The 25,636-nt window shown below is 37.9% G+C and overlaps 1 protein-coding gene across 1 annotated transcript in view; it reads left to right on the top strand.

Moving 5' to 3' along the window:
* PIEZO2 (piezo type mechanosensitive ion channel component 2) overlaps positions 1-25,636 on the top strand; it is a 454,182-nt gene that overhangs the window by 333,091 nt on the left and 95,455 nt on the right. The window contains exons 13-20 of the mRNA XM_073331610.2: positions 670-906; positions 6,895-7,018; positions 9,690-9,913; positions 11,885-12,033; positions 13,122-13,295; positions 17,580-17,621; positions 20,868-20,900; positions 21,246-21,439. Coding sequence (XP_073187711.2) covers positions 670-906; positions 6,895-7,018; positions 9,690-9,913; positions 11,885-12,033; positions 13,122-13,295; positions 17,580-17,621; positions 20,868-20,900; positions 21,246-21,439 — 1,177 coding nt within the window. The remainder of the gene's footprint in view (positions 1-669; positions 907-6,894; positions 7,019-9,689; positions 9,914-11,884; positions 12,034-13,121; positions 13,296-17,579; positions 17,622-20,867; positions 20,901-21,245; positions 21,440-25,636) is intronic.

Raw genomic sequence — 25,636 nt, 5'->3', positions numbered from 1 at the left:
AAAAAAAAAAAGAAATTAAGACTCCATTGACTTCAGCTAAATTACTCTAGATTTATACTGGTGCATTGCCAATACCAGAATCTAGTCCAAAATCTATAACAGAGTTTAATAAAAAGACACTTCCCCCCGTGCTATAATACAGTGTTTTGTCCAGAACAGTTGTTTGATACCTGTAAAATGAGCAGAGCATTTGAATATACTGTAAGAAACAATGCTACACTGGGTTGGGTTAGGCTAGGTCAGTCTAAGTCTACTCCATCTCTAATCTCTAATATCTAGAGTACAACAGAGAGTGAAATCTAAAGCATGCTTTATAGTCACTGCTGAATTCTGGGAGACCTAAACTAACACTTCTACTAGTACCAAGTACCAAGACGCAAAGGTACCAGACAAAATTTTTTTTATCTAAACTGTGAATTTCCTAGGAATCTGTTACAGTATGTAGTCCAGAGGATCTACTGTAGCTGTCAGTGGCCCAATTCATATTAACACAAATGAGAGTCACATGGCTAAATCTACATACAAATAATGAAATATGAAAACATATCCTAGACAAAGTGTGTCAAGTTGGGCAGTGCTGTAAAGTTTTACTGACTGTATGCAGTAATACTGTAACTAAGTGAATATATGAACATTTTTTTCTCTCTCTCCCATCCCCTCCCTCCCAAGGCTTGGAGTATCACTTATCACAGTTGGTTGACTTTTGTGTTATTGATCTGGTCCTGCACACTTTGGATGATTCGTGACCGAAGGAAATATGCTATGATCAGTTCACCTTTCATGGTTGTTTATGGAAATTTGCTGTTAACATTACAATATATATGGAGTATTGACCTAAATAATGATGAGCTTCCTAAAGTTTCAGGATTTTTAGAAAAGAAGGATCCTGGGGAATTAGCATCAAAGGTAAGTGTAGTTTACTTACAGACATCTGTAGTTTAAAGAACTAAACAATATACACTAGCCATCAGTAAAAATTTCAGGTCCTTTGGTGTTTAATACAATGAATAATCCTGTTCAGCATGGGACTTACAGTACAGAATGAGTGGTTAAAAAATACAATAGCACAAAATTCCTTCTTGCCGGTAAATTAAATACTATAATGAATGTGTCAAATTTAGATAATTTTATAAAATAGTTCTCACCAGGGAGAAAATAGCATTAGTATTTGGCCCTATGAAAACAGAAGGAAAGGGAAGAGAAAAAACATGTACTTGGATTTGTTAAATACGAGATAAATTAAATAGAATTATGAGGCAGCTTTTGTTTGATGAAACCTGTTTGTACGTACACACACACACAACCTATACATAAACACTATACATACACAAATTATATACATTTTTATAAGTGCATTTCTGCTTTGTCATTAGCATCAGTCAGTACAGGTGAAAACTCAGTGCTGTAGTTGTACTTAAATAAAAGATTTCCATTCCCTTCTCTTTTTTCTGAATGAAGACTAATGTAGCAGACCTCAGTACAGTGGTTGTTCCCTCCTTTCTCCCTTTCATTTTTAGTTATTTTGTTGGCAGAATTTGTGTGTGGCAACACTTTATCACCCCACCTCTCACAGCCCATGACATTCTGTCTCAGCTATTCATGAACACTTTTGTTATGAACACATATTGCATGTGGAGTCTGGTGGAATTAAAAATTGCAAATCCAGACACTTGTAAGTATATGATAAAATCTGCTGACTTTAATGGGAGCAGAGTTTAGGCCAGCATTTTGAAAATCTCATGTGTAGCTCTTTTTCGCTTTGCAAGTTATCCACAAACACTTAGAAATATTAGATAAATGTACTGTGTGAAGAATAAAAAAATATTGTGAGAACACTTCTGGTCCAGATACTTTCAGGAATATTTCTCTGTGTTATTATTCATGACACTATGAACATTTGCTGTCCATAAACATTCTTATGAATAAAAAAATCATCTGAATGATTCCAAACAAGTGAATAAAAAGGATTGTACGTTTTAGTGAGTGGAATCACTGGCTTTTATTCACCAGAATATTCATAGGTACCATTTTTGGTATATTAATGAACACCTGAGATGTCATGCCAGTTTAAGTATAAGAGCCTCATTATAAGAGCAGCGGGAAAAGATAATTGAACCTGTAATGTCAAATATTTTTTAATTTGTGAAGAGTAGCTGAGTTCATTTGACTATCTAAAAACACACCAAATTTGTCTCTAAGAATAGAAGTGCCTAGGTCAGCAAGCTTTTTGAGCATGTGCCAAACTTTAAGCACATGAATAGTCTACTGAAGTTAATGGAACGACTCTTACACATAAAATTAGGCACATGCGCAAGTACTTATCAGAATTAACTCTTTAGTCATTCAGTTGAAGAAACATGAATTGGAATCACCTTAGATCACAAATGAAAGCATTTCTTGGTCTCAATTAATGAGGCTTTTTTTCACCCAGATATTTGCCCTGTCTTGAGACCAGTACATTTGGCAGATTATCTTTGGGGGAGGAAAGTGAGCACACAATAGAAGCTTCTTCATAGAACACTCAAGAGGAGTTTCTCACAGAATGTGGATAGTTCGCCCAATTCCCTTATGAGTGAACCACTTCCATCATGATACACTTGATTTCCATTTGAAGAGGTTCTGCACCTGTATTTCCTGCTTGGCAGTGCCCCTTGCCAAGCCATGACTGGATTTATAATGTATTTGAATGCTAGTGAGCATTCTATTATTTTTCCTATGGAAGGTAGTGCTAGTCTTGATAAGAGTGATTAAATAGTCAAGAGGTAAGTTCTGCAATTTCTCTTCATTGACTTTGTAAATCTCTCTTAAGAGATTTGGCTGCCTTGATATATTGCCAGCCCCTTTTCAATAATTTCAAAGATGAATTGCATTGTGGAATGTCATATTTAAAACTAACTGCTGTCAGGAAAGTGAAATTATTTTGTATATGGGATGATTTTAGTTACACCTATAAAACTAACTGAAGAACATCTGTTGGATTTGTTAGACTGGATAAAATGCACCCTGTGGATTTAAATAAAGATTCAGTGGAATAAAAGAGAAGTGAATGTACCATAATTTTCCCTGCATATATTTGTATGGGCTTTGAACAGTGTGTACTGGCTTGAAACTTAGAGCTGCATTGCACAGAAGCTGGCTGTCAGAGGCAGTATGAAAACACCTCTATATTCCACAGCTCCAAAAGCTAGTCTGGTGCTGGCAGTGACTCCAAAGAGGACAGCAGCTGAGCAAAATAGAGCTCAGTCAGTGTAGGGGTAAATGCATGTTATCTGATGCTCAAGGTTGCATAGCAGTGGCCACTTCTCTGTGAATTTGCCCAGCACTCCTGGAGGATTAGGGCAGATCTTCAGCTGGTGTAAATTTATCATTAATTTCAATGGACCTATGAAAATTTATCCCCAGTGAGGATCTGCCCCCATTGTGTCTGAGTCAGCACAATGCTTTTGAAATTCACTTCTGATGATGTGAAACCTCTTGTTGCTACCCATTCTCATGGGCTTAGCTTAACAGCCATAAAATGGCCCTTCATGTGTGTGAAAGTTGCTGTGTTAATATGACCGGAGAATGAAGCCCTCTATTACCCCACAGAACAAAGAGATGGTGGTAGTAGCAGAGTAGGTTTCCTCCATGCTGATCTGCCAATATACTTTAACATTGATGTGAAGCATCCATCTCCAGAAGGGAGAGAGTAGTTCTGTTTCCATTACCCACCTCTCTTTGAGATACCATTTAGTGTCAGTTGTAATGGTTTTTGTGATGTATGTATTCTACAAACTGGAATGAGGCTGCCAACTCGATTTACAGCCACCATGAACAGCCACCTTGAGAAAAGAATTTTGTGTCACTGGGCTGGATTCATACTAGTTGCTTTGAAATGATGGTCTATGTACCCCATTATCAGTTCCCTAAGTCATCCACTTACCCCAAGGATTTGTTTTCTGCTCTGTAACCCTGGATTACATCTAGCAGTACACAATGGAGGGAGATTCCACCCCCGCAATCAATAGCTTAAAAGTGTTGACCCAAACTCTCTGTGCATTTGCCATTCATGAAAGGGCTTATTTTCAGTATTTATTTTTAGCTAATCTGGTGCCTTTTCACTCCTTTAAAAACTGAGTTTCCCTGTCGTTATTATTTATTTCTCTTGTGATAGTGTTTAGACATCCCCTTCAGGGATTGGGGCCTGTGGAGATAGGCATTTTACATATACATGTCCCTTCCTCAAAGAGCTTACAGTGTAAATCAGGTTCATTTTTATGGTAAATTCATCAATTTGAGCTGAAATCAGTTGTTTTATTATAATATAATGGTGATGAAATGATGCAGGATCACTCACTCAACTTCTGGCCATTCAGTATTTTTGGAACATACGCGCTTCCTGCACCACTTCTCACACTACTGGTATGTGTCACGTGGAAGCAAGTGAGAACAAAGACTGTGATCACAATGTAAATTACATCCGAATGCACAAACAGGAAGGATATATCATTAAAAATCTCTTAAAAGGAACATTGTCATTTTTGTCAGTGTTTATAACCATTATCAATGGCTGAAAAACATAACAAGAAGTCATTGTTTTATCAGTTGCTTTCAGTTCACATGAAAAAGCAGAATCACTTTTTATTAAGGCTGTCAAGCAATTAAAAAAATCAATTGTGATTAATCACACAATTAATCGCGCTGTTAAACAATAATAGAATACCGTTTATATAAATATTTTTGATGTTTTCCACATTTTCAAACATATTGATTTCAATCACAACACAGAATACAAAGTGTACAGTGCTCACTTTATATTTTTATTATAAATATTTGCACTCTAAAAATAAAAGAAATAGTATTTTTCAATTCACTTAAAACAAGTACTGTGTGCAATCTCTTTATAATGAAAGTAGAACTTATAAATTTATAGTTATGTACAAAAAATAATTGCATTCAAAAACAAAACAATGTAAAACTTTAGCGCTTACAAGTCCACTCAGTCCTACTTCTTGTTCGATCAATTGCTCAGACAAACAAGTTTGTTTACATTTGAAGGAGATAATGCTGCCCGCTTCTTGTTTACAATGTCACCTGAAAGTAAGAACAGGCATTCGCATGGCACTGTTGTAGCCGGTTTAGCAAGATATGTACTTGCCAGATGCGCTAAATATTCATATGTCCCTTCATGCTTAAACCACCATTCCAGAGGATATACATCCATGCCGATGATAATGATCCAAAGCAGTGCAGACCAACACATGTTCATTTTCATCATCTGAGTCAGATGTCACCAGCAGAAGGTTCATTTTCTTTTTTGGTGGTTCAGGTTCTGTAGTTTCTGCGTCTAAGTGTTGCTCTTTTAAAACTTCTGAAAGCATGTTCCACACTCCATCCCTCTCAGATTTTGGAAAGCACTTCAGATTCTTAAATCATGGGTCGAGTGCTATAGCTATCTTTAGAACTCTTACATTGGTACCTTCTATGTGTTTTGTCAAATCTGCAGTGAAAGTGAACAACATGCTGGGTCATCATCTGAGACTGCTGTAACATGAAATATATGGCAGAATGCAGGTAAAACACAGAGCAGAAGACATACAATTCTCCCCCAAGGAGTTCAGTCACAACTTTAATTAACACATTATATTTTTAATGAGTGTCAACAGCATGGAAGTATGTTCTCTGGAATGGTGACCAAAGCATGAAGGGGCATACGAATGTTTAGCATATCTGGCACGAAAATACCTTGCATGCCAGCTACAAAAGTGCCATGTGACATCTGTTCTCTCTTTCAGGTGACATTGTAAATAAGAAGCGAGCAGCATTATCTCCTGTAAATGTAAACAAACTTGTTTCTCTTAGCGGTTGGCTGCACAAGAAGTAGGACTGAGTGGACTTGTAGACTCTAAAGTTTTACGTTGTTTTGTTTTTGAGTGCAGTTATGTAACAAAAAAAATCTACATTTGTAAGTTGCACTTTCACAATAAAGAGATTGCACTATGGTACTTACATGAGGTGAATTAAAAAATACTATTTCTTTTATCATTTTTACAGTGCAAATATTTGTAATAAAAAATATAAAGTGAGCTCTGTACACTTTGTATTCTGTGTTGTAATTTAAATCAATATATTTGAAAATGTAGAAAACCTCCAAAATATTTAATGCATTTCAATTGGTATTCTATTATTTAACCATGCGATTAATCACAATTAATTTTTTTTGCTTAATCTTGTGAGTTAACTGTGGTTAATTAACAGCCCTACTTTTTATATTACATCGTCAGCCTGGTTAGCAGCAGCAGCAACCCCACAGTAGAGTATACCAAATATTTGATTGTTTATATGTCTCATTTAAAATTTTATTCTTGTTTTCTGTATAAAGTAATGAAATGAGGCTTGATCCTGAACCACTGAAATCCATGGGAGCATTGACTTCAGTGGATATAGGCTCAAGCCCATGATAAACAGGTGCCATACTGTTTTCTGTGTTCTGGCTGGCTTTCAGTACTGACACTTGCTGAAGTTGGCAGTATAGAAAACACAAAAGTACACACTCTTTGTTTAAAATATTTATTTATTTATGTACCTGGTTATGGAATAATAGACTATCCTCTCCTAGCGCAAGGAATCAAAAGAGAAACTTATTAACAAAAGCCACAGAATGAAAAGTCAATTTCCTACCCAAACTGGATGACAGCTGCAAGTAAAATAAACTTGCTTTTAATGGAATAGGTTGCCTAAATGACCTAGCTTCCAGAAATGTGTTCTTTGGCAATGATGATATTGTTGCCAATTTTGCTGAATAGTGGAAAACAAAGGCATGAAAAACATTTCAAAATATCTGTTAACATTAGCAGGATCTAGGATGTACAATTAGTCTGTCTCTCTTGTTTTTGTTTTGATTTTTGCTTGCAGATCCTTTTCACGATTACTTTCTGGCTACTGCTTAGGCAACACCTCACAGAGCAGAAAGTGCTTCAGCTAAAAGAAACTACTTTAGATGAGGTCAAAGTTGAAGATGAAGAAAATGAAGAAAAAGGTAAAAGAATATCAAGTTTGACTGCTTCAATGAATGTAGGAGGTTATGGTTACTTCTTTTCTTATTGCTAAAGTAACTGGAAAGTTGCATCTGCTATTGACTGAGGGCAAAACAATATGTTGCTAAATCCATGCACTACAAATTTCTCAGGGGACATAAGAAAATAGCTTTGAACTTGATAATATCAAACAATATATATAAACTCTCTTTACAGTTGAACGACAGTAAATGATATGACGAAATAAATAACTTGAATGGGAAATACAGGAAAAACCTTCTATAGATGCACCACAATTGCGCCCCCTCACACCCTAAAAAAGATCACTGTACACAAAATTTAACCATAAAAGGAGAAGGGCCTACATGGATAATGTCCATTGGGATTTCATTGGGAGCTGCACCTTTGTAACCAAGAGCAGAATTTGGCCTATAGGTTTCAGTGAGGTGTAGTTATTCTTGTTTTAAACTGATTTAAATCAGATCAGAATCAGGCCTGGGATGTGATGATCAGAGCCACGAGTCACTCCCTGAAATTGCCAGGCCCTGGCATTATTTACATGTGCAGATGCCTTTTGATGGCCCCCACTTCACACCCAGCATAGCAAGACTAGGAACAGGGATTTCTCCATACTGCTCCCATTAATGACACAGCAGTAACTTGCCCTTTTTTTCATGGGTTGATCACAATAGAGCAAGAGGGAGGGATAGTCATTCTTTTGAAATGCGGCATTTAACTCCCACCTGGTATGACACATCTATATGTTTTTTTAAGTTTTGTTGGTTGGTTGGTTTTAAACAGGAACCTCTGCTTTGAATTTCAAAGCTGTCTAATGTTTGTGGTTTTGGCCAAAACCACAGTATTCCCTTTGGAATTTATGTCTCTGGATATCAATGATACATTTTTTTCCAGTTTAACAACGTTTTTTGCCTGAAAATATAGGCATTACAGTATATATTTGCTTTGACTATGATCCAATACATAGCCTTCAGGCCATGGTTCTTGTCAAGGCTGATTCCCCACTCTGGCACTTTGAGTGCAGAAGGTGGGAGCCCGCAAGGATTTTAAAAATTAATACTGGCCACTCCAGGCTGGTATTAAACTCCAAAGGTCACAGCTTCTCTCTGACCTTGGATGGTAGATGCTGCCACCACCCAAATGCAGAAAACCCCTTTGAAACCAGAAAGGCACACTTGGGAATTCCTTCCTTTGGGGTATCCTCAAGCCCTTTCATCCCCCCAGCCCCCCAAACCCTTTGGGGAAGAGCTGAGGAAGAAAAACAAAGGAAATCAGCTGTTGCCACCAGCTAATTAGACAACATGCACAAACCTCTTAGGACACCAAAAATCCAATCCTGTTCTTAAAAAAGGTAAATTTTGTTAAATACAAAATGAAAGAAAATACACCTGGAATTTAGGCTTTTGCCAGATTTAAAAAACCCACTTACAAAATTTAAACATCAAAAATAACCTTCTTGAGATCCATCTTAAAGGTTACAAGCAAAATGGAAAGCATTAGGGTTAGCACAGAGGAGTCCACAAGCCAATAAGAAATAAACAGAAATAAACCTAACCGCGTCTTCCTAGACACTCCCTAATTTATTTACATATCTGGGGTTTCAGGTAAGCAATCTATAGGTATGATCTGATGGTTTTTCATACCTGGCTTTCAGCTTCTCACAGCATAACTGCTCCCTGTTCCCCTCTTTCCCGGAGAACCACAACACACAGACAAAGGGAAGTTTTTTCCCAATCTTAAAAAGTTCTAGGCTTCCCATTGGCTCTTTTGGTCAGGTGCCCAGTCCTTTCCTTTTACCTATGGGCTTGTTAACCCTTTACAGGTAAAACAAGTAGAGAGCAACCACCAAGAGGGATTCCACAGCCAACTGGCTGGCTGGGTCCACAAAAGGGAGCTATCCCTACTCTCATTTATCACAGTTCTCCACTATGTCTGAGTGCTGCTTGGGCAAAGTGGGGAGCGGTAATCCCAGGGAATTGCTGTGGCTTCCTCACCTTTTGGCCACCCTGCCCCAGTGGAAGTCCAAGCAAATTAAGCTACAGACCTTATGCCCAGTGAACGATCATGGAGCTCTGCCACAGCATGCCTTCTCCTGTCCCAACCCACCTTCCAGAATGCCCCTGAAAAGTCTCTTCCCCTTATGGTGGCAGTGAAGGCTAGTGGCTTACAAGGTGACATAGAGGGAATATTCTACTCGCGGGAATTTGAGGGAATACTCTACTGGCTATCTCCAGCTGTTTTAAAGACACTTTGTGCTGCTTACTCAGCACAAAGTGACCTTAGTGGACCAGAGAATCTGGCCCTCAGATTTTTGAAAGGGGCGGAAGAGTGAGTACATTTACCAACTAGGCACCTGGGCTTAGGAGTGTGGTCATGGAGACACTACTGTCAACTTGTAGAAGAGGAAAATAACATATTTTAGAAGGAAATGCATGACCAAAATTCTCTGGAGCCTTCTGGTGAATTTTCTCCCTCAATCAGAAGCAGAGGTTATAAAGTCAATTCAGCAATGTATCTAAATGTACTCTAAGCTTCCATGTCCTGCATAAAGCTTTTATGCTTTACCTCATTTACAATTACAAGGAAAGATCCTATAAAGGAAAGATCCTGTAAAAATAGGTTGGGGGTGATGCAACTTGATTTGTGTCTTTGCAGAAGAGGAATTGCAAGAAGGGGAAGTGACAGAGGAAGCAGATGAAGAAGATGAGGATGAACAGGACATTATGAAAGTCCTGGGAAACTTGGTGATGGCTATGTTCATTAAGTACTGGATTTATGTCTGCGGAGGAATGTTCTTCTTTGTCAGCTTTGAGGGCAGAATTGTCATGTACAAAATCATCTATATGATGCTCTTCCTCTTCTGCGTGGCCCTGTACCAGGTAAATGAGAGCAATACTAAGCAAAATTCTTCCTTTGGTTGCACTGGTGCATCCTCTTGACTCAGCACCAGTGGAACTGAGAACAACATTTAATAACTTAATCCACTGTGTATTCTTTCTTTCACTAGTTCTCAACAGCTTAGACCATTTGAAGAGTTTTGATTCTCTGAAACCTCAATAGATTGGCTGATGGGAGAGAGAAGCAAAGTTTTAAAAGTTGTAGTTTGAATAAGCTCCCAAACATATGAATGCTTAGCTGAACGAGAACCCAGACTCTGTGGTGATGGGCACCCTAGAACTAAATTAGTAAAAAATATTAATAATCAACCACTCAAAACCTTTTGAGCCTGAAGAATTGTTCTGGGTAACTTATGAGGACAGGTTGTTTCATGAGATTTCTGACTTTTTTTCCTTCCGATCCTGGCTGGAACTTGGAAGAATAGAGCTCACATAAACATGAGGGGGAAAATGAAAAAAGTTAACTTAAAAATGGATCAAGTTGGGGTTTTGTTTAGAATTTTGGACTAAGATTCACCATGGTTGTTTTATCGAGGCCAGTTTAACCATCCCTAGCTGAATTTAGGAATACTATTGATCTTTACATTAGAACTGCATGACTTCATGTTTGATTGCTGATGACGGCCACTTTTCCATTGCTTAGCTGTAGACCACAAAATAAACAATACTATGATACTACAAAGACTGGTTTCAGAGTAACAGCCGTGTTAGTCTGTATTCGCAAAAAGAAAAGGAGTACTTGTGGCACCTTAGAGACTAACCAATTTATTAGAGCATAAGCTTTCGTGAGCTACAGCTCACTTCCTCAGATGCATATCGTGGAAACTGCAGCAGGCTTTATATATACACAGAGAATATGAAACAATACCTCCTCCCACCCCACTGTCCTGCTGGTAATAGCTTATCTAAAGTGATCATCAGGTGGGCCATTTCCAGCACAAATCCAGGTTTTCTCACCCTCCACCCCCCCACACAAATTCACTCTCCTGCTGGTGATAGCCCATCCAAAGTGACAACTCTTTACACAATGTGCATGACAATCAAGTTGGGCTATTTCCTGCACAAATCCAGGTTTTCTCACATTCCCCCCACCCCCATCACAGACATGAAGGTCGCTATCTTAAAACAAAAAAACTTCAAATCCAGACTCCAGCGAGAAACTGCTGAATTGGAATTCATTTGCAAATTGGATACTATTAATTTAGGCTTAAATAGAGACTGGGAGTGGCTAAGTCATTATGCAAGGTAGCCTGTTTCCTCTTGTTTTTCCCTACCCCCCCCCCCAGATGTTCTGGTTTAACTTGGATTTAAACTTGAAGAGTGGTCAGTTTGGATGAGCTATTACCAGCAGGAGAGTGAGTTTGTGTGTATATGGGGGTGGGGGGGATGTGAGAAAACCTGGATTTGTGCAGGAAATAGCCCAACTTGATTGTCATGCACATTGTGTAAAGAGTTGTCACTTTGGATGGGCTATCACCAGCAGGAGAGTGAATTTGTGTGGGGGGTGGAGGGTGAGAAAACCTGGATTTGTGCTGGAAATGGCCCACCTGATGATCACTTTAGATAAGCTATTACCAGCAGGACAGTGGGGTGGGAGGAGGTATTGTTTCATATTCTCTGTGTATGTATAAAGCCTGCTGCAGTTTCCACGATATGCATCTGAGGAAGTGAGCTGTAGCTCACGAAAGCTTATGCTCTAATAAATTGGTTAGTCTCTAAGGTGCCACAAGTACTCCTTTTCTTTTTACAAAGACTGGTTCTCCCTTTGCTACCTGGACATGTCTCTGATAAGTAACAATGAGAGTTAAGCCTCCATGTCAAGAATAAAAAATGGTGTTAGTTTAGAGGGGAGGGTTATAGTTTTATAGACATCTGCCTGCACAAGAGTATAGTTTGGTGGATTCTTCCGCTTTGGATCTATTTGCCTTACCATCTTCAATGGCTGGTTCCCAGGTGCACTATGAATGGTGGAGGCGAATCCTAAAATATTTTTGGATGTCAGTGGTTGTTTACACTATGCTGGTGCTTATCTTCATCTATACTTATCAATTTGAATCATTTCCTGGCTTGTGGATGAACATGACAGGGCTAGATGAAAAAAAGTGAGTATTTTCATTTTACTTGGACTTACTGTACACAAGCAGATGGGTAGTGATTTTTTTTCATACTGTTACAAAGACTTTATATAGGTCTGTGTGAAACTCCCTATTTTGCTTTGCAGATTTTCATAGTAAAAAAGCTGAGATTTTCACCAATATTTGTAAACAATTTGCAAACCTGGACTCACATTAATTTTGACATGAGAGAAATGGTGATGTTTTGCACTCTTTGATCTCCTTCCTCCACTTCCTTATTATTATGGAAAAAATGTCAGGAAACCTTCTCCAACCATGACTGGCTTTGGGGGGTTTTGCTGCCCCATGCACACAAGCAAATATGTGCCCCTACACCTCTGCTGTCACCCCCACAAAAATGTCACTGAACATTTTGCTGTCCCTGCTATTTGGTTGCCCTAGATGACCACCTCTTTCTGACTACCAGTCCTAATTTCTGACCACCCTAATTCTGACTACACGGTGGACAAATGGAGGTGTCCTGCGAAACATTTTTGCTTTTCCCTAATCATTCTCCTAAAGGCATAACCCTTCCTTAAAAGATAGACTTAAAGGCTGTAACAAAAACAAAACAAAAAATGAAAAATAAAAACACAAAACACAAAACAAAATCTTCTGAAACAGCAGATATATGCCAAATCTGCCATCTTATATAGGATCCCAGTAAACTGTTTTGTAGAAGCAGAACAAACCTCTTTTACTGCTTTCTATTGCCAACAATATTGTAACAATGTATTTGTTGGCTTGGAGCTGGAAAAGCTGGCTCTGAAATACTACACTGAAAACATTTGATATAAGAAAGAAATTAAATCTACAAATGTTGTGGCGGTGGTAATTTATTTAATAGTGCTTATTTAGTGTGACTCATATCTTTAAAGGATTAAGTGGCAAGGTAAGGTACTGTACATTTGCATTGTTCTTACCTTTTGTTCGGAAAAATGAAAAGATAAAAGATACATAGCAAGTACAATCTTACTTACTGTGCCGTTTTGTGACTATTCACCTAATGTGATATGGGAGAAATATTGCAAAATTCATTTTAAACAGGTGACTTAGTGACTTGTTTTATTTTTCAGACTAGAGGATCTCGGTTTAAAACAGTTTTCTGTGGCTGAGCTGTTCACACGTATCTTTATTCCAACCTCTTTCTTATTGGTGTGTATATTACACCTTCATTACTTCCATGACCATTTCCTCCAGCTCACTGACTTAAAAGCTGTAACCAGCAAACAGGACAGCACTATTTACAGGTAAACAAGCAAAGTAAACAAAGCTACCAGTTGTCCATAATATAGTACTCTTTTCTACTGTTCTCTAACAATTTACTTTGCAGGAAATGTTATTTGCCTTTTTATAACCCACTGATTAGCGCCCCCTTCCCACCCAGCCTCCCTCCCCCCCCCCCCCCACACATATGCACGCACACACATAGTTAGGTTTAGACTTTGGGGTAGATTTTCAGAGTACAAAAGACACTTATGTCACCTAACACCCGTTGACTTTCAGTGGGCATTAGGTGCCTAAGTGCCACATGTGCTTTTTAAGAACCCTGACAATAATAGGGAAGATTTTCAAAGTGACTGTTGATTTTGAGTACCCAATATTTGTCTGCCCACATTGAGACAAGTTTAAGAGGTCTGCATTTTGGAAAGTGCTGCGCAGCTGCCCTGTGAAAATCAGGCCCCTTTATTAAGGTGTCTCATAGTGAGCTCTCACAAATTAAACCACTAGGCACTTTTGAAAATCTTGGCCTTTATACTGTGCCAGCTCGCTAGACTATTAAGCAAACTCATCAAAATGTCTAACAGAGTATTGGGATTCTCGCAGCCCTTCCACCTTATTCACTGTTATACACTTAAAGATTTTTCTGCACAAAAGCAAATTTGTGCTTCCATCATGTTTACAAAAGAATAGGAGATAAAAATGCGTTTCTTTTAGAAATGGATTTGACTGTTGTTTTTGTGAAGTAGCAAAGTGCTTTAGATTGTTAATTTGAAGTAAAACGTTTGCATTCTAAATATAACATGTAGTGATGTGTGACACAATGACATTTTTATGGTCATGAACTTGGGAAGACTGCACTGTGCCATAAATGAACTATGGGGCAATACCAATTTACACCAGCTGAGAATTTGGCCCAATTTGTTTAATGGCTTGAAATTTAGGAAATAAAGGAATGTCTCTGGTAATCATGATCAGATATCTGGTATACATATGTTTATACCTAACTGTACAGCATACTGTGACAGGGTCGGGCCAGATGGCTATAGGAGAGTAATAGAAGACAGATATATTAGCCCCAGGCTAAGTAGGTCCCTTTTCCCTGGATAAGGTAACAGGGGAGGTTTCAGAACAATCAGGAACCTTCTGGAGACAATTAAGACAGGCTGATTAGAACACCTGCAGCCAATCAAGAAGCTGCTAGAATCAATTAAGGCAGGCTAATCAGGGCACGTGGGTTTTAAAAAGGAGCTCACTTCAGTTTGTGGTGTGCGTGGGAGCAAGAGGCACTAGGAGCTGAGAGTGAGAACGCGGACTGTCGGAGGACTGAGATGCACAAACATTATCAGACACCAGGAGGAAGGTCCTATGGTGAGGATAAAGAAGGTGTTGGGAGGAGGCCATGGGGAAGTAGCCCAGGGAGTTGTAGCTGTCACACAGCTGTTCCAGGAGGCACTCTAGACAGCGGCATTCCACAGGGCCCTGGGCTGAAACCCGGAGTAGAGGGTGGGCCCGGGTTCCCCCCAAACCTCCCAACTCCTGGTCAGACACAGGAGGAGTCGACCTGGACTGTGGGTTCAGAAAAACGGCCAAGCTGAGGGCTGCTGTGAAGCTCCAAGGTGAGCAAATCCGCCAATAAGCGCAAGACCCACCAAGGTAGAGCAGGAACTTTGTCACAATACATATGCAGTAGAATATAGGTATGTTTGTGTTCTTATTCAGCATTGTATTTAGTATAAGCTCTATTTTTTGAATATGCGTGTGCATAATTCTTGAGTATATATTTTAAATGGACTGTAAAAAATTGTTGATAAATTCCTAACAATCTTTTCTTTCTTTGCTTTTCCAAACATATTTCTCTTTTTCATTTTTTTTTGTTAGCAAAGTAGTAAATCACATGGTAAATTCAAAGCTCTCTTGAGAGAATCTGTGTGTGAACCTTCTTTTGTGCTGCAAATTCTTTGTTCAGTAAAAGATGCATGATATTCAATTAAAAGAACTTTTCCTTACCATGCAACTGTGCACCTGAATCTGGGCCCAGTTTGATGATTGCATTTGAGCAGTGGTGTAACTTGGGCTGAGGGATTGCCATTTGGGAGGCATAGTATAGCATATGGTAACTGCACACATTCTACTGTAGATTGAGCACTTTGCAGTGTTCAGTAACAAAGCAGCAACTTCCAACGTGCATTCCAAAGGCACAATATGAGACAACTGCCTGACACAGTTCCAGTCCTTCAGATGCACTCATGCTGCAACATCTTCTCCCTGTAGGGACAGAGGATATAAAATACTGTCCATCTTCAAATGCTGACACGAAGAAAACTGATGTAATTGCCCAAAGTGAAGAGCCAGTGGTACAATGGACACTAAGTGTCTTGTTGAAAACAGAACAATCAAAGTTAGAAAATACCAATATTAGAAAAAAAGTAAACAGGAAGGTGACTGTGTGTAGATTTTCATTTTAAGCCAATGAAAATATCCTTATGCTCTAGGCCCCCCGGGTCTAACGACTCTGATAGTAGAAGTTGATGTATTAGTTGCAGTCAGCATTTTAGGACTTTGTTTTATTAAAATGGTAAAGAAAGAACATCTATTGTTACATTATCTTTCATTCCATGCTAATGCAACACAGTTTTTATGTCATTCAGCTAGCTGTGGGACTGGATGGTGAGCAACTGTTATACTAGGAGCTAGAGATTTTTAAAACTGTTTTCTAAAAGTGACAACGTTTACTTTTTTTACAGTATTTTGAAACCCATAATTGTCACATATATCATATTGTTCTTCATCAGTGACTTTCACAGCAAGCCTTTCCTATTTGCAAATCAAAATAAATTTTCTCCTTTTTACTATATAACACAAACACAACCTGACATTTGAAAATCGAGCTGTTTTCCTCCTCCTTGACACAGTGTGTTGTCAACTGACACCTGGCACTGACACCACCTGAAAGGCTTCTGGAACCAGAATTCAGCTATCAATTCTTTTCATGGTACATGAAGCAGAATAAGATGCATCTTGATTTGGCACAGCTACCAATACTGGTCTGGCAGTGCTGTCAGCAGTAAAAACCCGGTTGTGCAGAAAATTAAGAGGTTATGTGATTCAGAAAATCTATTAAAAGTAGTTATGTACAAAGCAAGGTCTAGCTTTTATAAAGCCATCAAAGCAACGTGCAGTTATTCATTTCATTTCATTTTAAAAGATCTGGTGACTTAGCACCACATTTATTGTGCCTGCTATTTATGTTTTTTTCTACTTCTGTTAATTTTATCTGTGTTATATCAACTGATTTCTACAGGAAGACAAACCTTTATCTTCAGTATGTGGACAACACTGGAGATTTAGTCATTTTCATAGAGAAACTGTTAATTAGATATTAAGCCCCAATTCATGAAAACACTTACACACATGCTTTAATTCCCATGGTAGTCAATGGGATTTAGGAACACATTTAAAGTTAAACCCTCTATTAAATTCTGTCCTGAACAAGAATGCTTTCCTGAACTGAGGCCTTAGTCTGAAACTAAGATTCACTGAAATCACTGGGATTATTTTGTGGAGTAAGGTACTACTCAAACATGATTAAAGATGGCACAATGAATGTCTGAGGAAGTTTCTACCGGAAGGAAGGGTGGTAGAACCTCGCACAATGGAATTAACTCATGGATATGTCTCAAGGTGGCAGAATTGGGCTGTTGAATACTATATTCAAGTGAGAGGAAGAGTGATCCAGTGGTTACGGCGCTTATTTGGGATCCAGGTTCCCAAATTCCCTGCTCTGTCAAAGACTATCTTTGTGACCTCGGGCAAGCTACTTAATCTCTCTATGCCAACATTTCTTATTTATAAAATGGAGAGAATGGTACTTTCCTAACCCATAGGGTTATTGTGGAGATAAGTACATTAAAGACTGAAAGTTGCTTAGATACTACAGTTAAGGGGATCATATAAATACCTTAAATAGACTTATGTCCATTGAAAGAAGCAATACATATTGTGTGTGACAAATATGAGATCAAGCTAAAGAATAAAACCTGTTCTGACATTTTTGTGGTCCCTGAGATTTATCTACAGTCCTTCTAGCGGAAGTTGCTTGCCATCTAGTAATGCTATTGTATATATAGGCCTTTTTCACTTCAAGATTAGTAATAAGTGTTTAGACTTAGTGTCTCATTGTGACAATACTTGCCTCTGTGACAGGTAACAAAGTACATTCACTCCTGTTTAACAGTTTCCTTTTTTCTCTCTCTAACTCATTTCTCCTTTGCCATCGCATGCATTCTTGTGCTTTCATCTCTTCCTCGTAGCCATGCTAAAGTTAATGGTCGTGTTTATCTAATAATAAATAGGTGGGTACACTTCAATGTTTCCTTTTCTTTAAAAATGTACTTTAATTTGTTTGCTATTTCTTCAGTTCCTAGAAACAAAAATCACTGATGCCGTGCAGTACTGTGAAATAAGCAAAGACAATGCTTAGACTTCTAAATCCACCGGATGGTTTATAGTGGTTAACACATCTGCCACATGGATTTAGAGGCTGTGAATTCTCTCCCCAACTCAGATTCTTCTCTTAAACTTCATTCAAGCTCAATAAAGGCATAAGCAATACTATTTCTAATTGGCTGCAGTTAACAGAATTAGTTCAGGAGGTTGGTATAGCTACGCTTTACAGATATCCATATCCACACGCCTACTTACCTCAGATGTACTTTAGCTAGTGCACTTAAGAGTTAAAGAAATATGCACAAGAAGTATTTTTCTGAAGAAAAATGAAAGTCTGTGCCTTTGGGTCAGCTTTCTTGTATACAAAGTAATAGAAGTATAGACAAAAATAGAACACCTGTACATTTCAGTATATTAAAACCAGTTAAGCGATGTACAGAGTTGAGTGCTACAGAATCTAAACCACAAAACTGATATTATCATCATGCCATCATAAAATTAGCTTTTTAAAATATTTCCATAAGCAAGATTCCTTTCAATTTTTCAAGGATTTTTTTTAAAATTAGGGTAAGAATAAGAATGGGGTCGTTTTTTTGTTACTCCTGAACATAAGCACAAAAACTGGGCAAATACCTCAACAAGTTTTCTGTGAATATTTGCTTAAATGAAAAACTAATGTTCTTATCCTGTGCTTATGTCCCTTTTGTGTGCACTTGCAGTCAATATTTCAGTCTGCAGTTCTCAAGGAGAACCCCTTAGGTGCCTTTAAAAATCCCAGCTGTAGTGAATGAGTTTGCTGGCAGGAATGGTCACAGAAATAGCAAATTTTAAGTAAGTATTAGGCATTATCCACAGAAAATAAATGCTGAACTTGTAAACTTGAGCATCCACGCTAGTAACACCCATCCAGTCAGAGAACAGAAAAAATGCCATGTGAGCTGTGCGTCCATTCAAAACTAACAGCTTGAATCTTGGATATTGAGTACTCTCAATGGTTGGCTCAGGAATATTGTACAGATCAAGCATTATTAACAAATTATTTGGCAAATGATTCTGAACAAGTGAATTTAAAAAAAACCCCATAAATTGCTGGTAGAAAATTCACAAAGAGCCTAAGAGGCATAAATGTGGCAAACACGTTATTCACTATTAATTATTCACTCAGCTCTAGTAAATATATTGAACGTAGTTAAATGTGGCCCTCATTCAGCAACGTATTTGAGCACATAACCTAACTTTAGGCACCTGAGTAGTGCCATTGATCTCAGTAGTCTGTGGGACTATTCAGGTACCTAAAGTTTAGCCATGCTGAAATACCTTGCTGAATTGGGGCCTCTATGGGTATATCTATGCTGCAGCTGGGAGCAAGAACCCTTAATATCCATTTATACTCTTGCTTATTGCTGAAATAAAATATCTTGGGGAGGTGTCTACTGAAAGCTAAGGATTTAGTCAAATGAGATTAATGGGCATAAGATTCCAGTCATATTCCATGGTGTTTTTCTTAGTAATCATTTTCATAGGTATACTTTGTAAGATTAATAGATGTTTGGGACTGACTATTGTATTAAAGCAATGTTATGCACTGTATCTTTTCTGTCTTTCAATAATTAGCATGCAATTAATTTGCTGCTTGAGGATCAATTAGCCAGTTTTCTGTAACCTTTCCCTTATTTAAGCCACTTGAACTTGCAATTTGAAGAAATTGCAAGTCCCAGTTATTTGAAAGATGCTTTTGCTTGTTTAACTGTTGCATTGGCAGCTCATGCTGTGCTGTTCATGTTTTTTAAACAATGTTTTGAAATACATTGTACAGAGTCAATAGGTATTTCTAGATTTTCTATTTTCTAATATGCTAGTTAAAAGTTTCAGGGATTGTTGTCTACAATTAATAAAATTGAATAATATGCTAGTACTTCATCCTGTAAATAAAAATGAAACAATACTTTAGCCTATTAAAATTAGTTCCCTGAATAAAAAAATACAGTAGATGTTTTATAATATTCCTGATTATACTATATTTATTACTGTAGCTAAATGGTTATGCACCTGATCTTGCATACCCTTACTGCCAAACAGAGTGCTACAGGAATAGTCTCATTCAAAAGGAACTATTCATGATAGAGGTGTGTGCAGGTGTGTCACTATGCTTAGAGGTGTGTGCAGGATCTGGCAGTAAGAAAGGAGGGGAGTAATATGTTAATGTCAGAAGAGTCTATGTTAGAGAGGAGTCTGAGCCACATGATCCATTAGTGAGATGTGGGCTAGCAGTGCAGTGCCAATCCAGACCCAGATCTGAATGTCCACAAAGTTCAGAGGTGTTGGGATTTAAGGTTTGGTTGCAGTCAGTCTCCAATTTATATATTATTTAAATACATGTGAAAAGCAAAATGAATTGGTGAGTTTCATATTAGGCTAAAACTTTTTATATCATAGAAAATGAGTGATTGCTTTTTTACAAAAGAGAAGACAAAATTAATAAAGATGATAGAAGAGGAAGAGTTTAAATGTCACAATAATTCTATCATTACTATCATTTCTACTTTAAAATACAATTTGCATGCTGTGTATTTCAGCTTATTCTTGACTTTGCTAAGTGATTCATTCAGACATGGTTCAGGATTTGAGGTATGACCTCTGCAAGTTTTAGAAAAGAGAGAGAATGTGTAGGCCTTCCCAAAATTACATGATATCAGATCTATTGAAGGAGTGACCTTGGAATTTTTGCTATGCTGTTTATGAATCCGCAGTTGGAAAAAAAGCACCTTTGAAACTAACATGTTTCTTTGCTACCCAGTTACATCTTTCCATGTCAAAAAGTTGAAAATGTATTCAAAATATGAATTGTATAGCTTACCTGTGACAATTCAGTTGCATTACTAAAAGCATGGGAGAATACGTGCACTTTTTAGCAATTAGTTTTAGCATAATTATATGGCACTTTCCATTTTGCTCTGATTTTGTCATTCTACTAGAAGTGCCCAGTTAATGCCATGATGCATGCTCTTGACGTCAGAAGGCTGCTGTGGATGGAGTGGGAGAATGCTTTAGTAGTTGTTATGTAGCATGATGTATTTATTATCTCTGATCTTCTTTTATAACTCCTCTGTTCTCATTTCCCTTTTTCTTTCTGTTTCAATTACTTTGAGCAGCCTCAAGAAAAAAATACCAAACCACCACAATGAGTAAGTCCCCCATGAAGTAATGAAATGCTCACTCTCTCACAGTGTCATTTCATGCTTCTACACCTTAAACTCTGACCATTTTCTCCATTGGGGAAAATGTCAAGTTTAGGTGTCAAAACCACTCATTACTAACTAATCACTAGCATCCGATTGAGAAATAATTACTAATACATTTCTGACTCAGTTTGCAGTGTTTGTTTGCAGAAAGTACCAGAATCATTAACATTTCCAGTTCAATGGCATTTATACATGAATTGTTTATTTTTTTAAATTATACTGCTTGAAAAAAATCGTTCTTGATACCAATATGGCTCAGTGTGCTGATAACTCATTATTTACCAACAGACTGGTGCACCAAGATGGAAGTCTGCCTGACCTAACCATGCTGAATTTAACTGCTGGCAATGCAAAGGAAGAGGATAAAAATCTGGAAGAGGATGGTGATGAAAGAATGGAAGAGAGAGATGGGGAGGTAGAGAAAGAGAAGGAGGAGGAAGATGAGGAAGAGGATGATGAATCTGATGTAGAAGAAACATCCGGTAGGCTTTGAGGCTGTAATGTTGCCCTTTGCTAACTTTATTTAACTTCAGTTGTAGGTTCATCTTTGATGAGCTCATCTTACTTTAGATAACATTATGTTTTCCTTTTAATTTTGACTAGAGTCTTTGCCAAAATAGTATGGATTGAGCAGATGGGTCCTTGTTAATTATTCAACATGCTTCAGTCTCTTAAGATGAGAACAGCTACTGTTACCTACAGTATGCTTACAAAATGAAAAAAACCCTCCAACTTCTACTAGAGGAAAACTCTTTACAAAGCCGGTGATGGATGAGGAGGTTCCTGAAGCTCATGGAAAGCTCCTTCCATGTGAATTCTGAAAGAAATAACGCTTTTTTTTCTGTTGTATTGTATGCTTTTAAGGTTATTAATTTCAGTAAGTTCTCTGCTTCATTGTTCACGTACAGCATTAGTGTCACATTTTCAATTTTGAATGAGGAATATCTAACTGATTCTAAATGAATATAAAAATGCCGAAGTGTGGTGGTGGGTGAGGTTAACGCTGTTATCCTGGATATCCTTGGCTAAGACATAAATAATTTCTGTAATACAGTTATGAACATGAACCCTGCATGACTTAGATTAGCAAGAGAAATAACACGTCAGAGACAGGAAACTGAGGGAAGAGTGTTTAGAACAGAGGAAAATCAGATTGTCTGGAAATTGCCTTACATTAATTTGGGCAACTACTGTTACCATTATATGTAGAGCTCTGGAACAGAAATAGAGACTTGAAATGAGGCCTGCTCAAAGAAAAATGCCAGTTTATATGCTTTAAGAAGCCTGCACCAGGGGATCAGAAACCACTCATACTTCCCTGGCTGGGGGATTCCATCTGCATAGAGGACTCCACAGTGGGTATAGCCCTGGCATACCCAGCTCCTGTGCTCTTTCTGTGCAGGCAAGAGCGTGATTGGAATATGCTGCACTCTGGCTTATCCCTAGCTGGTGGAAGTTCCCTTGGGAACACTGGCCAGCTGTTGAAAGTTAACCTACACTGGGGCAGAGCCAAGAATCAGGGAGCAGTAACTGACTCCCTGGAGGCCTCCGCTCTGTGCTGCGCTGAATGGATCTTGGCAGCAGCACAGAAAATATCTGTGACTGGATGTCAGGTACTTTTAGATTACATTCACATATAATGAGTGTGTGTGTGAATACCAAAAAGCTATATCATAAAGTTGCGCTGTTAAGCACTCAAGTGTCTGGAGTTGCCAGCATTATTTTAGCAGGGTAATGCATACAGTCTTTGTTGCATGATTAAATGCTATTTCTCGAATAATACAATATTCCATTTAATTTTTTTAAATGTGTAGCATCTTGTGCCATATGTTATTCTCTCTATGCCAGATACAACTCATGACCATAATTTGCATGCCCTGCTTCATTCACCTGGCACCTTCAAAGTGTTGTTTTCCAGTATGGTAAAAAAAAAATTGCACAATATAACATTTTATTCTTTGAGAAATAATACGTGATCATGTCATTAAATACTATCTTAATTCATACATGTGCATACAGAAAAATACTTGCAAAGGAGATTTTTTTAAAGAAAAAAGAAGAAAACAAAATGAATAATTGGGAATTATGTGGCCAGAAACCCAAAAAGGCAGAATTTCATACAAAATATGCACTCAGTAGACAGTTCTTTGTCTTTTTAAATAAAAATAATTATCAGAAAACTTGACATCATTGTCTAAGGATCCCTGAAATGCCTCTGCATCTTCGGCCAATTTAGGCAACCACATCTAATTTTTCATCTCCAGTACTGACTGTGCAACCATTCTTACTGTATGTTAGGTCCTCATTCATCTACATTTTACTAACCCAATCTTCAGACTTAATTCTCATTTTAAAAAGTGGTCTCACTCTACTTCTCATCAAATAGCATTGTGAGCTAGTGAAGTCTCAGATTACTAATGCTTGATCCTGCAAAGTGATCTGACTAGCAGACCTTTTTCCAAGATGGAATCCATTGACTTCAGTGACACAGGCATATGAGTCCACATCCATGGATCAGCTTGCAGGATCAGGTCCTAAGACTATATTGTTTATATAATACATATGTACTACATAATAGGTACCTTATAATGAATTATTACAATTAGTTAAAACTAAATTATTACTAATATTACCAGATAACTTGCGTCCAAGAATTTTCAAAGAGCTGGCTGAAGAACTAACTGGATATTTAATGCTGATTTTCAATAAGTTCCAGAAGACTGGAAGAATGCTAATGTTGTGCTAATTTTTAAAAAGGGTAAATGGGATGATCCAGATAATTATATGCCTGTCAGCCTGACTTCGATCCCTAGAAAGATAATGGAGCAGCTAATATGGGACTGAGTTAATAAAGAAATAATTGTAATTGTAGTTGGTAATGCAACTAATGCAAATCCACATGGGTTTATGGAAAATAGATCCTGTCAAATTAACTTGATATCTTTTTTGATGAGATTACAAATTTGGTTGATAAAGGTAATAATGTTGATAAAATATACTTAGACTCCTGTACGGCTTTTGACTTGGTACCACATGATATTTTGATTAAAAAAACTAGAACGATATAATATTAATAATACACACATTAAATAGATTAAAAACTGGCTAACTGATAGGTCTCAAAATGCAATTATAAATTTTCATCAAGTAGGTATGTTTTCAGTGGAGTTCCACACCAATTGGTCCTTGGCCCTATGGTAGTTATTATTTTTAACAATGACTTGGAAGAAAACATAAAATTATTACTGATAAAGTTTTCAGATGACACCAAAATTGGGGGAGTAGTATTAATGAAGACAGATCTCCGATTCAGATATAGATCACTGGTAAACTGGGTGCAAGCAAACAATATGAGTTTTAATTCAGCTAAATGTATACATCTAGGAACAAAGAATGTTGACCATACTTACAGGATGGGGGACTCTCTATCCTAGGAAGCAGTGGCTCTGAAAAAGACTTGTGGTTCATAGAGGATATTCAGGTAAACAGGACGTCCCAGTGTAATGGTGTGGCCAAAAGAATTAATGTGATCCTTGGTTGCATAAACAGTGGAATCTCAAGTAAGAGTAGAGGGGTTATTTTACCTCTGTTTTTGGCACTGATGTGACTGCTGCTGAAATGCTGTGTCCAGTTCTAGTGCTCACAGTTCAAGAAGGATGTTGATAAATTGGAGAAGGTTCAGAGAAGAGCCACAAGATTGGTTAAAAGATTAGGAAACATGCCTTACAGTGATAGACTCAAATAACTCAGTCTATTTAGCTTAACAAACAGAAGGGTAAAGGGTGATTTGATTACAGCCTGTAATCTACATGAAGGAACAAATGTTTAATAATGGGCTCTTCTGCCTAGAGGAGAAAGATATAATGGGATCGAATGGCTGGAAGTTGTAGCTAAACAAATTTCAGACTGGAAATAAGGTATAATTTTTTAATGGTGAGGGCACTTAACCACTGGAACAATTTACCAAGGGTTGTGGTGGATTCTTCATCACTGATAATTTTTAAATCGAGACTGGATGTTTTGCTAAAAGATCTGCTCTAGGAATTATTTTGGGAAATTCTATGGCTTTTGTTATACAGGTGATCTGACAAGATGATCACAGTGGTCCCTTCTGGTCTTGGAATCTATGAATTACGCTAGTGCCTAGAGGCCAACTCGCAAGGCATGTGCAAACATAGAATAAGAGAGAATCCTTGTCCCAAAGATTGTACAGACTAAATAGACAAGACAGTCAAAAGTCCAGGGAAAGGGATAGAACACACAGGCAGAGAGAACAGAGTGATGGTTGGCCATGTTAGTGCCATGATTTTTTTTCCCCATTTTTTTTGTTGTGTTGTTGTTTTGGAATTAAACTCCTTTATGTGAGTTTAAGTTAGGAGAGTATTTGCTACCTGGAAAAATAAAGGAAAGGAGAGGGGACATTGAAGGGAGGGGAAACTGTAAGGGGAACAGAGCAATGAAGAAGGAAGGAAGGGGAGAGGAGCCTGAAGGGCAGGTGGAGTGAAGTCGAAGTGAAGAGACTAAGGGAGGAGACAGGACGGGGTTGGAGCAAACAGCCAATCAGTACAGGGCAGAGAATATTCAGAGTGAAAACTGTGGACCGCCTTGTCGTGACATTATTGCTGTCTGACAGGCCCTGTTTAAACTGCTTCTATAGCTGCTTCTGTCACCTTCCATCT

This window comes from Lepidochelys kempii, chromosome 2 (genome assembly GCF_965140285.1).
Source record: "Lepidochelys kempii isolate rLepKem1 chromosome 2, rLepKem1.hap1, whole genome shotgun sequence".
Taxonomy (NCBI): domain Eukaryota; kingdom Metazoa; phylum Chordata; order Testudines; family Cheloniidae; genus Lepidochelys; species Lepidochelys kempii.
This window is presented reverse-complemented; position numbering and strand designations above follow the sequence as displayed.